Source organism: Petromyzon marinus, chromosome 29 (genome assembly GCF_048934315.1).
Source record: "Petromyzon marinus isolate PM22_M1 ecotype Great Lakes invasive population chromosome 29, UKy_Petmar_22M1.pri1.0, whole genome shotgun sequence".
NCBI classification, from domain to species: domain Eukaryota; kingdom Metazoa; phylum Chordata; class Hyperoartia; order Petromyzontiformes; family Petromyzontidae; genus Petromyzon; species Petromyzon marinus.
The window spans coordinates 2,107,961-2,124,909 of NC_133695.1; the positions used below are offsets into that span (position 1 = coordinate 2,107,961).

Consider the following 16,949-nt stretch of genomic DNA (forward strand, 5'->3'; position numbering starts at 1 on the left):
CGCAACTAAAAGCGCAGCACGACGCAAATGACCACCGTCTTCGCTCGATGGTCAGCCAAAAGCCGCCTGCTGCTGCTGCTGCTGCGAGGATGACCGGAGTTGTTCGCGTGAGGGTGGTTTAGCAGTGCGGGATCTGCCGCACGTGCACACCGCACCTCACCGTCCAAAAAAAGCGTCTTTCCACTTGAGTGTGCAGCTGTCCCAGAGGATGCGAACGCCGCTTCGCGTCGTGGGCTCCGCGAACATCAGGAGACACGCATCGGCCGGGCCACGCCGCGGACACTCGCGCAGAATTTGCCAGAATCAGAATCTTGATTTACACTTGCAGGAGGAATGCGATGAGCTGCTAAAGCTCTTTTTCACAGATGTCCAGTCGGGGCAGGTCAGCACGTTACAACAACAATTGTACCATTCATCCGGTTGGCAGGGTGGCGCGGTGGTGACACTCGATCCCTGACCCGGCCGTCTTTCTTCGTGGCCGATTGTAACGTCGTCCCCCCCACACCCCCCTCTTCCGCGTGATCTTCCTCCGTCTTCTCCGGTTTCCTCCCATGGCTGACAATGGACGTTGTCAAAGGCATTGGGCCAAACGTCCCAATGTTTAGGACCCTCCTGAAAAAGAGTCTCCAGACTCAGTATGGGCTTTGTGGGGTGACGAAGTAATTCGATAAGTATTCGGTGCTTGTTGTACCCCCCCCCACCGCGCACGTACGATCAGCACGGTTGATTACGTACGGTGTGAAAGAAACTCAGCAGGCATACATACAGTGCCCTCTGCAGAATTTTCCCCGGTGGATAATAATCTGAACCAATATTTTGAATTCAGGTTACTTTTTAACAACTGCTCTGGCGCGTCGCGAGTTCTTGACTGCATGATGTTCTTGTTCACGATGAGCTGAATGTGCCTTTTGTTTTAACTCAACATCGCTTGCCTCACTGTTTCACCTGTCATCTTGGAGCAACCGTCGGCATGGAAAATCGTTTTTTTTTGGGAGTTCATCTGTCCCCAAGAGGCTGCGAGTGCACTATCGCCCTTCGTATTTAATTCAGGGGCCCCCTTACATAACGGCCAACAAGGTGCACAGGCCTCACCTCCATACTGCCTCATATGATGTCGTTCCGCGTGACGTTGCAGCGGAGGCTGGATATAAGGACGCATTATATAAGCGCAGCTTTGATATCTAGCATCATACTCTCACATTACACTGGTGGGTGGAAGGCAAAGAGGCAACTTTTGATACAAGCACACTTTGGACATAAGCACACCTGTCCTTAGTCCGAAGGGGGATTGGTGAATAGGGGGCAGCATGGACATGAAACCATAGAAGTAGAGTAGAACAAGACCGGTTCAGATATCACTTTCCCTCTGATGTAAGCCATGGCCAGGAATCTCATGTTGCCGAGAAGGTGAATTTGAAGTGAATATTATCACTTGTGTTTACACCAATTAATGTGCAGCTACTAAACATTCTGCCAGGACTGTGGCTTGGAAAGTGTTTTGAAAAGACCGCAGATATCAAGACTAATGTACTTTGTACACCAATGTACGCTCAGAATTAAATGAGACCAACTGAAAAGTGTCCCGTTGATTGAATACATCAGCTAATGTTTCCCCGCGTGGAATAAAAAAAAATGTAGGCGATAAACATCCGTCATTAATGTCGTGTATATATCCCGCACATACAATTATCAGTAGGAAAGAACTTCCACATCCATACATCGTGATGTCCGGCGCGCGTTTGGGTTGCACTGCATGTTTGTTGTTGTTGTTGTCAAGCACAATGTCCAACAGCAGCTCGCCGGCGGGCTGCGCGGCACAGCGGTGCGAACACCTCCGCAGTCGTTTACGTACCCTCGATTTGTGGGCCGTTTATTTGCAACTCTCATCCGCAGTTCCCCGAGTGCGGCTTCTACGGCATGTACGACAAGATCCTTCTCTTCCGCCACGACCCGCATTCGGACAACGTTCTGCAGCTGCTGGCAACGGCCGATGGCATCCAAGCCGGAGACCTCGTCGAAGTGGTGCTCTCAGGTGCCGTCACGTGGGCACGCACGCACGCGCAAATATCTCTCGGTTTGCCGAGCCGTGCAAGGGAGCCGTGCCGAGCCAGCCCAGCACGGCTTAGCACGCGTCGGGGGTTGTTTTTACGTTGCTCTTGACATCAGGGGCGCCGTGGTGGCCAGCTGTTAACTACCTTGCTTGGTATGCAGGAGGTCGTGGGTTCGATCCTGACCGTGACCATGCCTGTATATTTGCAGTTTGTGTGTCTCTCTCCCCGTGGTCACGTGGGTTTTTCTCCACGTCAATCGGGTCGGCTACTATACATTTCCACGTGATAAGCCAGCCACTTCGTCGAGCTTTCATTTCTGGCCAGGTCACTTCAGAAAAAAAGCTATATAGCTCAGTGGGCCTTACCTGGTGAAATAAAACATAACCTGAGTCGAGACGCACGTAGACGACGCGGGAATGCCAGGGTTGTTCATCTTCCTCACAGGGTACCGACTGATGTCGCGTGCAGTGAACACGTCGTTAGCCCCGCCCCTGGCCCTGCTTGGACTCCAGCCAGGTGCACGGTTTGGTTCCGACTCGGCACGGAAACAGCAGATGGAAAACAACCCGTACCGCGAGGGCCTCGTGCTGACTTTCAACAGATTGTTGTGAGCACGCGTTAGGGCCGGCACGGAACACCAGGAGGCGGTGTTGACGACTACCACGCCCAGATCGCCTTAGTCTCAACAGTTCTGGCGTTTTCCACATTGCACCGGGTTACTCATTTGTGGTTGAATCAACATAAGGGAGGCCCAGGGATGGTTCCACCATGACTCACCGCTGATATTATCCATGGCTGGGAGTCAAAAGCAGGTCGCCTGGTTCGCTAGCTAGCGACACACAGCGCACACTCACACACGGTTGGCTACATACGGTGTGGAATAATTTTAACATATATATATACATACATACGCAGGCAAACCTGTGATCATCAACAATCAGAGACATTACAGGTGACATAAATGAGGAAATCACATGGGAAGGGGCACTGAGAATGCTCTTCCTGCTATCGCTGAGCTCACTCTTCTGCGTGAATGTCCACGCGTGCTTGCGGTGATGTGAACCACTGCCTTTGTTCTTCTGATGACATTTCAGAGTGTGTTTTTCAAAGGCGGTCCCAGAAGTGGCTCTCAACCTCAGGTGTAGGGAAGTGTACTTGGGGCAGATGTGTTGAAGCCCAGAACCATCACGGCATTGTTATGTTATTGGCGGTGGCGTAGCAATTGAATAGTGCGCACGCCCTGCACCATGGGACCCAGCAGGTCAGAGGGGGCCCAGGCACCTGGCTACGAAGATGGAGCGGAAATTGTAGAGGGGGCCCAATTCCATTCCCAGCACCATGGCCCTTGCCAACCACGCGCCACACCACTGGCTTTCGGTTGCCCCTGTCTTTTGTCACGACCACAATAATATTTTTCATCACCGCAACGGGCACAGCCCTTGGCCGCGATGAATAATCCTCAACACAGCGCCGCTGGGAGCCACGAGCGGCCGTGCGTCCCCAGAACGGCGCCAACGGCTATAATGAGCACGCCACACCATCCGTTGACTGTGCGCCCGTGATTAAGGTAGACCGACCAAAAGCACAAGTCTCGGTGCCGCGGCCCATTCGGCCGATTGCTATGGTTACAACTTACACTCTGAAACAGTATCACGCTGGGCGAATGAGCGAACGCGTGAATAAGTAAGAGCGCTGCGTTTGCCGTATAGTTGCACTACCGTCTGGGCTCTGCACAAGCACCCCTTTATTTAAAAGGTCTGGAAATAAAGAAAGACCATTCTATCGCGCGCAGTCTTTTCAACCGAAGAGCCGTATCTTTTTTTTGGGGGGGGGGGAGGAGGGGAGCTGGAGCAATGCGCGCAAAGGGAGGGGGGACACTTGCGTGGACATTTGAAAGGAGTCTGTGTTCTGTAAATGTCACGGTCCGAAGAGGCTGATCATGGGAAAGCGTTGTGCCTCTGCTGTCCTTCGCGGCCCAGTAACGAAGGCTTCGTCAGACAGAAGCGGCCCAGTCATTACCTCGGCTCAAGAGCGCAGCCCGTTTAAGCGTACGCGTCGCTGGATGTAAAACGTCTGCAGCGGTCGAGGTGGCAAATTCTGAAGAAAAAAAATTGTCCTGGAGGAATCCAATGAGCTACGAAACTCTTTTTCACTAATGTCCAGTAAGGGGCGGGTCAGAAAGTCAAAGCAGCAGACAATACAAAAAACGATTTGAGTGCAAAGTATAGGGAAGGTATGCAAATCACACAAAAAATAGAAAATAAATAAAATATATATTTCCCAAAATAGCAGTAAATTCATCCTATTCTTTGCAGAACGCATTTGTAAAAATCTATCCTTTTACCAAAGTCTTCGTGCGATTTCAAATTTGTGACCTGGAACCTTCCGTTTATTTTGTTTAACCACGCTCATTTGCAAGAGTCACTGGGGGCAACAATCTCTGCCAGTGGGTGCTCAATGATTGCAATGCTAATTCCCAATTGAGTAATTTTCCTGTTATTATTAGTATTTTTATTTTGTCAAAAAACCTGGTCCTTGACGCCGGCACGCAATGACCAACTCTTGCGAACATCCACTGCGAAGCACGCGACACGCATTTTTCTGGTTATAAGAAAACTAAAACTGTAAAAATCTTGACCTAAAGCTTTCGCGACTGCGGGAATTCATATTCTGTGGGTCTTACGGTCGTCTTCAGGAAAACGACCGCTTGCGTTGCGATCGAAACGTCGTAGTTTTCTGTTATTTTTTATTATTTGCTTTGAACCTATCTACGTGACTTTACCGAAAGACCCAAGAATATAAAACTGTACACTTTTCTTATTTTACCAGGTAAGGCCCACTGAACTGCTACGTAGCTCTTTTTCAGAAGCGACCGGGCCACAAATGAAAGTGGCTAATGACGTGGAAATTTACAGCAGCCAAATACTCTAAAAGCACGTTGACGTTGATTCTAAATGTGGAGGGAAAAACCGGAGGAGCTGGAGAAAAAGTCACACGACCACCACGGGGAGAGAGGCAAGCAAACTCCAAATTTACAGCAGGTGTCAGCGTCGGGATCGAACCCATGACCTCCTGTATACCGGGCGAGGTAGTTAACATCTCGCCACCGTGGCACCCCAATAACCTCTGCAACACGTGGTTAAATGCGCTACTGCTTGTCCACGTCAACGTCCATTCCCAAATGGGTGGCAACCGCATCCCGTTATCCATGTTTATCCACTCCTGGTCTTTACTTCACCCAGAGATGGAAGTACTTCGTTAAGACACGCATTTAAATGCGATGCAAGGGAGACCTGGATTACACCACAAGATCGAAGATCGTGACCTCAAGTCGATAAGACTAAACCGGCGTCGAATCGAATAAACCGGTCACAGGAAATGGTTCATCTTGACAATATTTTAATGTTGAGAGAACGGGGAGAATTGCACAATTTAGTAATAAATAGATGCATTTTACATCAGGACCATATATAAAATAAAAGAATGCACAATAACTTTCAAATATAATTAAAATTCAACAGCAATTGGCCCTGTATCAAGACAGATATGAGGAAGAGTTTGCGTGAATGAAGACAGATTATACGTCCCACCCCTCGTGAACCCCTCGCACCAAACGCGATTAAAGGATTTGCGCCGTAATACGTATCGCTTGGTGAACAGCCCTGACAAAGTGATGCGTCTGGTGACGACGTTGATGAATGAAGGATCAAGTCAATGGTGGTGTTTTTTTTCCCTGTCTCTCTGTCTCTCTCTCTCTCTTTCTTTTTGCCGTCGCTACGCCAAAGCGTCGGCGACATTCGAGGATTTCCAGATCCGTCCACACGCGCTCTTCGTGCACTCGTACAAGTCCCCCGCGTTCTGCGACTACTGCGGGGAGATGCTCTGGGGCCTCGTGCGGCAGGGGCTCAAGTGCGAAGGTCGGAGGGATGAATTCATTCTCTCGCTCGACGTTTGCCGGGCCGATCGATTAGTCACTGTGGTCATGTCTATATCATCAATCAATGTATATATGTGTAGAAAAAAATGGAAATTTGTGAATGTGTCTGTTCAAAATGTTTTAGCGTACTTCCCGACATGCAACAAACTTGAAATTTGCCATGTGGGTACTTTACAGACTGTACACCATGCAAATATTATAAAAATAGACTTTTGTATATTTGTTTTTTGGGGGGGCGCATTAATGCATTTATTTAGCATGGCAAGTGAGCTGTGACGTCACATTTCTGTCATGTCACCCGCATGGGGCAGCGAGACGCAATGTGCCTGCTGACGTCACACACACCCCCCAAAACCCTCCGCGTAGGCCGGCTGGTGGGGGGGGGGGGAAATAGGTTACACATTTTAATTTGCCATGTGGCTAGCTCCCATACTGTACACAATGTTAAACGTATAAAAATTAACTTTTGTATTTGGGGGGGGATGACCATGAATTGCGTGGCGTCAACCCGCATACAGGACCAGAGAATCGATATATGGTGAGCCATTGTGGTATCGATTAAACGGGAATAGGCGAATCCTAAATAAATCTACAATTTTCGATTCCTTTGCGCGATTTAAAGAATCGAATTTTGGCGCGCGAGCATGCGTTTTTTTTCCACCGCGCGTTGGGTTTTATTTTAATTAATGAGGTAATGATCAAAGTTTTATTTTCATTTGTTATGTTTTGATTTAAAGCTTTCGTGACTGCAGGGATTCATATTATTGGTTCTTTCGGTAAAGTCACGTAGAAGGGAATCAAAATAATTAAAATATACATTTTTCAAATTTGAAAATTTTCTTGTTGTGGTTTTCACACCTGATGATGATTGCTTGTATTGCAGTCAAAAGGTCGTGATAATTTTATTGATTCCCTTCTACGTGACTTTACCGAAAGAACCAAGAATATATGCTATGTTTTTAAGTTTTGATACGTTTTAAAATATCTATTTTCCCCCGGGCAACGCCGGGTGCTTCCCGCTAGTTATACATATATCACATTTGGTAAATTGTGTCAAATCTCGTGTACGTGAAGTTTTCAAATCAGTATACTGTAATCTGCGCAGTATTAAAAGTGTTTCGGTTTAGCCAAAGTGAAATTAAACTCGGATGAAGGAGATGTTACCTCGCTTGCCCAGTAAGAAGGAGGTCGTGGGTTTGATTCCCACGCTGGTAACTGCCATGTCCACTTTGCTCCGAGCCCTTTGCCCCCGCTCCACGTTTGGAAACGGTGCGTTCAGATTATTTGGCCGCTTGTATGAATGATCATGTTCCGATGATAAGCGACGTCGATGGGGTATCATGTGCGGCCAGGTCACCTGCTGAAAATTAAACTCACAGCTCTTGTCGGGCTTTACCTGGTGAAACTAAAACGGTTTGAAAGGTGGGCGCTGAGGTGTAGATTGAAAACTCATCATATGGGCACGCTGTCTCTTCGTGGACACGCCAACGAGGTTTGGAAGCTCCACAGGGAATAAGCCACAAATGCAGGTAGACTTAGGGTAGGTAGCATGTGACCCAGTACGCAGAGCCATCGTGTGAGGTATACTGGATGTGGTGTGCTGGGTACAAAAAAACATTGGGCCACTTGTCGACTGGAATATATAGGCATCTGACGAATAGCCAGAGCCATAGCGATATGTATACTGGACGTGGTGTGCCGGAATGTGGAATTCTTTTAAGGGGTCACAAACTCGAACAGAACCCAGCCGAAGTTAAGCTCCGGTCAGAGATCACCAGTGCCCTTCACAATGCATTTTAATGCTATGGGTGCTGTTCCGATCAACGTTTCGGACTTGTAAATGGTCAAATCGTCAATCCAGATCATATACGGCGTTTATCAAGTCATCTATCACGTGGATAAGTGACCACGTGATAGACCGCGAAGCCCAACAAATGAAAGCGTTTAACGTGCAATTAAACACATTCCTGCGGAGGGAGCTGGTAGGAACGTTGGGTTGCTCGGTCAATGGCCAGGGTCAACGGCGGCACCACGTGGTGTATTCCGCAAATATGCCCGACTGAGGGCGGGCACAAGCCGGCGTGAGTAGGTTACACGTTGAGTTTTCTAAGGGCACCACGGGGTGACCAGCCCCTCCCCACCCAGCCCCACCCCTCCCACCCCCCACCCAGCCCCACCCTCCCCACCCAGCCCCTCCCCACCCAGCCCCTCCCCACCCTGCCACCCTTCCCCTCCCCACCCTCCCCTCTCCACCCAGCCCCACCCCTCCCATTTTTGGATGCACGACGGACGGACACAATAATCCCCTGTGGGCTGGTGGTGTAACCAGGAGGTTCCTACCAATATCATATCTTGAGCTCACCAGTGAGTGGAATAACTGTTCTCACAACCAAATGTGTCAATTAGATAGGCAAAACACGTCTCTAAATCTTGATTATGGCTTGTTTTCACGGTGTTGTGTTTCTTTTTCCATCAGACGTCATATTGAGGGTATTGATTAAGGGGTAATGACATCACTTATTTATTTCTGTTTCCTCATTGAAATGAAAATGCTGCTTCAGATGCTGCCACAACCATCTGCTCAAAATCGATTAATATAGTTTAAAAAGCCACATGGTCACATATACGGTTTATTTACTTAAAATTTATATTGGTATTGAAGTAAACATGTTATAAAATTGTAATATGTAAGCGGGCTCGCATATATGTCAACTGCAAGTGAAGTTATAAAGAATCGACAGCTTAGCATCGCACTGTGATTTGGGTCGGTGGGTGTGCTTGAGTGGATGGCTGAGTGGGCGGCTGGATAGTTGGGTGCCTGGGTGGCTGGGTGGATGGCTGGGTGGCTGGATAGGTGGCTGGGCGGGTGGGTGGATGGCTGGGTGACTGGGTGGGTTGCTGGGTGGCTGGGCAGGTGGGTGGATGGGTGGCTGGCTAGGTGGATCGATGGTTGGTTGGCTGGATGGGTGGGTGGCTGGCTGGTGAGGTGGCTGGGTGGGTAGCTGGCTGGGTGGCTGGCTAGGTGGCTGGGTGGGTAGGTGGCTGGGTGGCTGGCTGGGTGGCTGGGTGGATGATATGCTGCATGCTGCCGGGTACTGCCTCCCACCCCTCTCGTAGGCTGTGGCCTCGACTACCACAAGCGCTGCGCCTTCAGGATCCCCAACAACTGCTCTGGCGTGCGGAAGCGGCGGCTGTCGACCGTGTCCGTCAGCAATCCCGAGGAGCTGGTGCCGGTGAGATGCGGGTCGCGTGCGTGACACTTCGGTTGTGCCGGCGATCGCATGCACACGCACACACGCACGTGACCGTTCAAACAGAACCCGGGGTCCGTTACTTTTTGCTGTTGAGTTCGGCTTACGGCGCTGCTGCAATTGTAAAAAAAATTGATCCAAGATGTTGATTCAATAATCACTGGAGCTACTGACATTCAGTTCTCCATCACCGGATATTAGTAAACCCAGGAATTAATAAGAATTCCCACGTATGAGCAATTTTGATTCACATTTCAAATATGAAGCCCCACTATAATTTTGCTGTAACAAAGTAAAACTTTACGTGCATTTTCAACAAGATCCTTACTTCTCAAATCACCTCAAAAACTTAATCGTAAGACGGCCGCTCAGTTTCAGGGCATGTAAACTTGTGCACCACCACAATTGTGGAGAAGAGGCCAATTTAAGGACGTCTAGAAGTAGCAGAATCTGAATCTTTATTTAGATTGGAGAAATCCGATGAGCTATGAAGCTCTTTTTCACGGATGTCCAGCATCTCACGATAATTTACAAGTAGTTCTCTAGTTCTCTAAGTAGAGGAGCCGCCGACGCACGGCTCGCCCGAGCCTGGCGCCGGAGTCACCCTGGTGCGATCTCTCCGCTCGATTCGGCGTCTCCTTGCAGAGGAGCCCCACAGAAGCGGAGTTCCCTCCGTTCAAGCGCGTTCCGGGAGGGCCGGGCAAGGTGAAGGTGCCGCACACTTTCGTGGTGCAGTCGTACAAGCGGCCCACGTCCTGCCAGCACTGCAAGCGGCTGCTTCGCGGACTCTTCCGCCAGGGCCTGCAGTGCAAAGGTGCGGTACCCAAACGCCCGCACAGGGCGGCAGAGCATCGCCGCCATCGGCGTCAGGCTTGGCCACGGTCGATCCACTGCTGGATGAAGGAAGAAGGCCTACTGCACAAACTGCCACCGCCATCTCTCTCGATCCCGCCTGTGATGTAATGAGCCGCCCGGTGCCTGCGCACGAGATTATTTCATCGCTCCATCTCCCTGACGGACGTGCCGCTCTCTTGGACATGCTCCGTCATGTGTTTTTTTTTGCTGTGTTCCATATTATATTTATTGGCCTCCATGAGCGAATAGAACTGCTCCGAATTTTTTTAAAAATGCTGCCCATTCTGTACGGTTGTGCGTGCACGTGTTTTGTTGTCGTATTCAATTAACTTCGCATTCAGATGTTGTTATTCTTTGGCAGAGAGCACTGGCAATCGCTTGCAGTGTGCTGCTATCGGATGTACACGTGGGACGGCACTGCCCACAGTCTCCCTGACCTGAGCCTGTGCCCTCCAGACTGCAAGTTTAACTGCCACAAGCGATGCTCAACAAAGGTTCCAAAGAACTGCCTGGGAGAGGTCCCCCTCTGTGATGGTAAGCACTCACACTCACACACACAGCCGTTTGCTTTCATTTCGACAGACGCTTCCAAATGTTGACACAAACAGCAACAACAACAATTTGCATGTATAGAGTGTGTCCGTAAGGAAGGCTTCCGTGGTGCAATGGTTCGCACACCAGACGTGCAATCCAGAGGTCACCGGTGCGATTCGATCATTCGGCGCTTCGATTGCAACGACGGTGAAAATTTCTGAAATCTCCCCCTCCCCCCCCCCGCCGCCTCTGTCCATCCAGCCGTATAAACCGGTACACCTCACGCCGTGTGTGGTGGGGTTAGGTGCGGGTCCAAATACCAAGATCCCCTTCGTATAGCCTTAACAGACTGCAAGTGCTGTTGGCGAGCACTAATGTGAGCGCGCGCCTTCGTGCGGGTACTCCCACCTCTTCACAGGTGTCTCGCCCGTGTGGAAGAGTTGGCCAAAAAATATCCCCCTTTAGTGGACGCCCTTCCAAAATGCAATCGCATCTCAAGACGCTTTACATGTGTATGAAAGTGTGAATGTGGATTTCTCTTGCACCGTACGTAACCAACCGTGCTAGTCGAAGGTGCTTCAAATTGAAGGGCAAGTATATTAGACTCGAAGGGAGGGTTGTCAGGGCTGGGAAATATGGGAGAGAGGGGAGAGAGCAACTTCGTGGCAATAGCCCAGCTTTAAAAAAAAAAAACTGCTATGGCTACCTCTTTGTTATGGTCATGGTCTGCATGTCGTGTTTCCATGAACTCAGAATGCAGACTCTTTGACAGCGTGCAGGCACTAAAGAGCAATAACTCAAACACGCATAAGTGCAAAAAAATATTTTATATCCCTCCGAGCCATTAAGACAAACTGTGAAGATGTCGGGACAGAACGTTGAGTCGTGACCGCTGAGAATCTGGGTTTGAATCTGGGATTCAATCACCCATGATTAAACTGGGTTCCCATGTGGAATGAAATGCTGAACTCAGCCCACTCACCAATGAGCGCAGGCAACAAAACCGACCAATGAAATTAGGATTTGTACTTAATTTTGGCCAAAATTCTAGGTCCGAAAATGAAATGATAAAATTCCAGTTTGACTTCCATGCGACGGACGTCTCCGCGGCAGAGTGCGTGGGTAAGTGCCCTCGAAGGGAATCTCTAAAGTAGTTCTGTGATATCTCCTTCCGCAGGCCAATCTTTAGCATGGCGTGATGCACTGCTCTGTGAGAGAATGGAAACTCCACATCTTGAAATGATGCCGATTGCACAGTTGGGAAGTAGCAAAGGCAAAGGGTTGGACCAAGGCAAACAAAGCGAACATCATTCAGTTTTAATGTCATCAAAATATCTCTTAGTTCCAATTTGGCACGTCAAAATTTATGAGTGAAATCATTAATCCAACACTGACCTTCTTTCAAATTAAAGCCCGAAGCTTGGATTCAGAAAGCCGCCGTACAATTGTAATAGAAATGGGGAGAGCAATTTGGCAAAAAACATTGAATATACTGGAACCCCTACGATTCAGCGCCCATTGCAAATACAATGCGGGGAGCACACTCTTGCAAACCGAAGTAACCCTTGCGAACGAGACTACCGTACCCTTCCTCTGCCGGGCTCTCAGCCGGTCAAATAATGAAACTCGGCCCGGAGTTGAACCCGTCGCGTCGTCCGCAGAGCCTCCAAGCCCCGCGAGCGACGCGGACGCCGCCATGGAGGAGCTGGGCTACGAGAGCGAGGGCGAGCAGACGCACGGCTCCCCGGTGGACGACTTCGAGGAGCGGCCATTGTCGCTCGAGGAGAGGTCGCAGAAGACGGAGCGAGGCTTGGACGCGGAACGGAGCCGAGCCATCAGGTGACGGACGCTGTCGCCGCATCGGCCCCCAAACTGCCTTGAGGCGGCACGGGAGAGACAGAGAGAGAAAGACACAGAGGGACATAGAGACAGAGAGAGAGACACGGAGAGACAGAGACAGAAGGGCAGAGAGACAGAGAGAGACACGGAGAGACAGAGGGGCAGAGAGACAGAGAGAGACACGGAGAGACAGAGGGGCAGAGAGACAGAGAGAGACACGGAGAGACAGAGGGGCAGAGAGACAGAGAGAGACACGGAGAGACAGAGGGGCAGAGAGACAGAGAGAGACACGGAGAGACAGAGACAGAGGGGCAGAGAGACAGAGAGCGACAGAGAGAGAGGGGCAGAGACAGAGAGACAGAAAGGCAGAGAGAGAGACAGAGAAAGACAGAGAGGCAGAGAGAGAAAGACAGAGATAGAGAGAGACAAAGAGAGAGACAACGAGAGAGACAGATAGACAGAGAGCGAGAGAGGCTGAGAGAGAGAGAGAGACAGACAGAGATACAAAGAGAGAGAGACGAGAGAGACAGAGAGAGACAGACAGAGAGCGAGAGACAGAAAGGCAGAGAGAGAAACAAAGAGAGAGACAACGAGAGAGAGAGAGACAGAGAGAGAGACAGACATACAGAGAGAGAGACAGAGAGACAGACAGACAGACAGACATAGAGAGACAGAGAGAGAGACAGAGAGAGAGACAGAGAGACGCCTGCCTCGTCCAAGCGAGTGCGTCGTGTGCGTTGACGCGAGGTCCCTGGACGCATCACACGGGACGCTCCCCAATCGCGTCAGGTCGCGGATGCCAAGCTGGGTTGCGCCTGGGACGCTCCTTGTACAGGCGACCAATGCAGCGGGGCTTTGTCGTGGCCAGTCGATGGCATTGCAGCACAATCCATTGTTGTACTGTACCTCTATGTCGAGCGGTGGCAATGGGTCGGAACGCCCTGGAACGCCGTGGTGGGAGTATAAATTTGAACCCGACTGTGTTCCGGAAGGATTCAAGGATTCATATTTTATTTATTTATTTGAGTTACAGATAGACCCACCGACTAACAAAAAAGACCCACAGACAAGCACAGAGACCCCTAGTCATTTTTTCCCATTTCCAGCCATGTCTCTATTCCCACGTCTATGACTGCTGTGAATATGATTTAGTCCTAAATGCGATTATGTATGTAATTGTTGTATAGTGTCGGGATATGCAATTGCATGAATGACGCGCTATATAAAACTGAATTATTATGCCACCGGCTTTCACCAACCCGTACTGACCAGTGTGGTGAAGTATGGTCTACAAATCCCATGTCTCGTATGGTGTAGGGAGGCCTTCATTCAAAAGTAGCTGGACAAAGGGATGCACATTAGTATTAACCTCATACAAATGAAAATCACGTCATGCATGATGGGCATCCTTGATGGCCATGTTGAGACCTTCAGCTTGAGAATCCGGTTTAATCTCGGGCGTTTGTGAACTGGAATCGAACCCAGGCTCTCAGCAGTGCAGGCTCAGTGTTTCTGACTCCCGAATGCAGAGGGATTTTGGACTCACGGCCCTTTATTATAGTATAATAATAATAATGTATTTATTATATAAATATGTACATCTATTATTATTGCTTTGGCGATGTAAATGCTTATTCCGCACTCAATCCACACAAATGAGCGGGGGTTGGAGAAGGACGGAAGGGAGGAAAGCGCTGCTGTCGTGCCGAACGAGTAGACGAGTGAACGAATGAGCGAGTGGTCCCCCCCCCCCCGCTTGCGACGCAGCCCCTCGCCCAGCAACAACATCCCGCTGATGCGGGTGGTGCAGTCCGTTAAGCACGCCAAGCGCCGGGGGAGCAGCGTGCTCAAGGAGGGCTGGATGGTCCACTTCACCAGCAAGGACACCCTGGTGTGTACGTGTGTGTGTACGTGTACGTGTGTGTGTGTTAGTGTTGGTGGGGAGCGATAGTGTAGTGGTTAGCACGATGCGCTATGAACCTGGCGACCTGGGTTCGATTCCCGCTCACGGCCAACACCAGTGACGATTATCTGGACCGGTCCCGGGCCTCCCCTAGGTCGACTCAGCCTCAAATGAGTACCTGGTGCGGTGTGTAAACATTGCCACTAGGGAGACAAAGGCGGTCGGGCGTGGTGCTGGCCACCCACCCCCTCGTGTACCGTTCCGGCCTTCATAGGTGCTTGCTAACAGCACTTGCCCCTACAGTCTGTTAAGGCTATATGGGGGATCTTTGTGTTAGTGTTGCGGTTAGCACTCCGCTGCGCTACGAAGCTGGCGACCCGGGTTTTGATTCCCGCTCACGGCCAACACCGGTGACGATAGTCATCTGAACCGGTCATGGGCCTCCCCTAGGTCGACTCAGCCTCACAATGAGTACGTGGTGCGGTGTGGAAACATCCCCACTTGGGAAACAAAGGCGGTCGGGCGTGGCGTTGGCCACCCACCCCCTCATGTGCCGTGCTGGCCTTCATAGGTGCTGGCAAAGAGCACTTGCTCCAACAGTCTGTTAAGGTTATACGGGGGATGTTTGTCTTTGTTTGTGTGTGTGTGTCTCACTAATCTTGCAGCAGTGGCCTCGTGCGTTTGGCATGGTACCAACTCTGCGTAGCTCGGCGCCTGGGGGTCCTCTGGCAGTGCAGTTGCACCGTCTGCACGCTCGATAATCAGTCTTTATTTTTTTATTCCTGGAAGAATCCGATGAGCTATGAAGCTCTTTTTCACGGATGTCCAGTAGGGTTGGGTCAGCGAATTTGCACCAGAAAACTATACAAAAGGGGGTATGAGTGCACGATAGAGAAAAGGTAAGCAGGTCGCTCCAAATAAATACGTAAATAAATACACATAAAGTATAGAAGTACAAATTGCACAAGCAGGAAAACAACAATGACAACAACAACAGTCCCAGACCACACCAAGGCAACGCACGGTCCCTCAATTGTGTCGCGCATTCAAACTTGCACCACTGCTTTGCGTACGCATGCACCTCGACAGCCACGCAATGCAACAACTCCTTCTCGCCATCCGTCCGCGCCTGCGAGAATTCCACGGGCTCGGATCGCGTCCGTGGAATGTCCCAGCGAGCGAGCGAGCGCTGTGTGGCCCCAAGTCATGCCGATGTTGGCGATTGTTTTTTCTTTCAGCGCAAACGCCACTTCTGGAGGCTCGATAGCAAGTGCATCACCCTCTTCCAGTCGGACACCGGGAGCAAGTATTACAAGGTGACCACGAGACCACAGGCAATGCTGGGAAAGGGGACGGTGAATGATGACCCTCGTGATTCTTCACGTTCACGTCAGTGTTGTGTCAGACCGCTTGAGCCGGTCGCGGGTACGTGTGCGCCTCTTTGTTTTTGTCGACCATACTTCAACCACGCTTGTCAGCGCAGGTTGACAATTGCCGGGAATTCATATATACACGGGAGCACAGACGGACAGTACAACAATGAATTTAGATAAACTGTCGTTATCATAGCCCCACAGCCTTAAACATCCTGCAATGCACGATGGTGACCTATCCAAGCACTAGCCACATGGAACCCCCACTGAACCTTTTGCCACGTGATGGTGGCGAGATGTTAACGCCCTCATCTGATATGCAGGAGGTCATGGGTTCGATCCCGATGCTGACGCGTGCATATTTTGGAGTTTGCATGTTCGCCCCGTGGTAGCATGGATTTTTCACCGGGCCCTCTGGTGTTTCTCTCCACATTTAGAATAAACACGCGTTTGGCTTATTTGGCTGCTGTAAATTTCCACGTGACAACCCACTTCGTTGAGCTATTATTTGTGGCCACGTCGCTTCTGAAAAAGAGCTACATAGCTCAGTGGGCCTTACCTGGTAAAAAAAAAATATGAAATCAGGCGTAGTCAGTGTTCAGCCCAGGTGACCAAATTTGTTGTTTCTGTAACCGCAGGAGATCCCCCTGTCGGAGATCCTGGCGGTAGAGCCCCGTCAGTCCCAGGCCCAGGACGCCCCCGCTTCTGACTGCGGCCCGCACTGCTTCGAGCTGGTCACGGCGCACGTGACGTACCACGTGGGGGAGGCCGTGGACGGTGGCGCGGTGACGCTTATGCCTCTGGATCTCTCCGGCACGGGCGGCGGTGGCTTTGGTGGCGGTGGCAGCGGCGGTGGGAGCAGCGCGGAGGTGGCGCGGGAGTGGGAGCTCGCCATCAGGCAGGCGCTGATGCCTGTCACCCTGCAGGGCTCCGTCAACTCGGGCTCCGGACAGAACCAGCACAGTGAGTGCTCCGTACGCCGGGCGAGGGGAACCTGCGGTCCTCGGGGCTGCGCGTGGCCCCTGTGACTTAATATCACAACAAAGTGCTCGCCAAAGGTGAACGACAATACCTCGCTGATCTTGTCAATGATCATAAACCATCATCACGTGAACTCCGGTCATCCTCGCAGCAGCAGCGGCGGCTTTTGGCTCGCCATCGAACAAAGATGGTGACTGCATCGCGCACTTTCAGATGCCCTTCTGT

General features: G+C 50.6%; 1 protein-coding gene across 2 annotated transcripts in view; it reads left to right on the forward strand.

Moving 5' to 3' along the window:
* The window catches only part of LOC116947357 (serine/threonine-protein kinase D1-like), a 48,651-nt gene that overhangs the window by 15,793 nt on the left and 15,909 nt on the right, over window positions 1-16,949 (forward strand). For both annotated transcript variants that reach the window (XM_032962997.2, XM_032962998.2), the window contains exons 2-10: window positions 1,894-2,032; window positions 5,837-5,968; window positions 9,106-9,221; window positions 9,885-10,053; window positions 10,551-10,628; window positions 12,290-12,467; window positions 14,235-14,358; window positions 15,609-15,686; window positions 16,382-16,706. In XM_032962997.2, coding sequence (XP_032818888.1) covers window positions 1,894-2,032; window positions 5,837-5,968; window positions 9,106-9,221; window positions 9,885-10,053; window positions 10,551-10,628; window positions 12,290-12,467; window positions 14,235-14,358; window positions 15,609-15,686; window positions 16,382-16,706 — 1,339 coding nt within the window. The remainder of the gene's footprint in view (window positions 1-1,893; window positions 2,033-5,836; window positions 5,969-9,105; window positions 9,222-9,884; window positions 10,054-10,550; window positions 10,629-12,289; window positions 12,468-14,234; window positions 14,359-15,608; window positions 15,687-16,381; window positions 16,707-16,949) is intronic.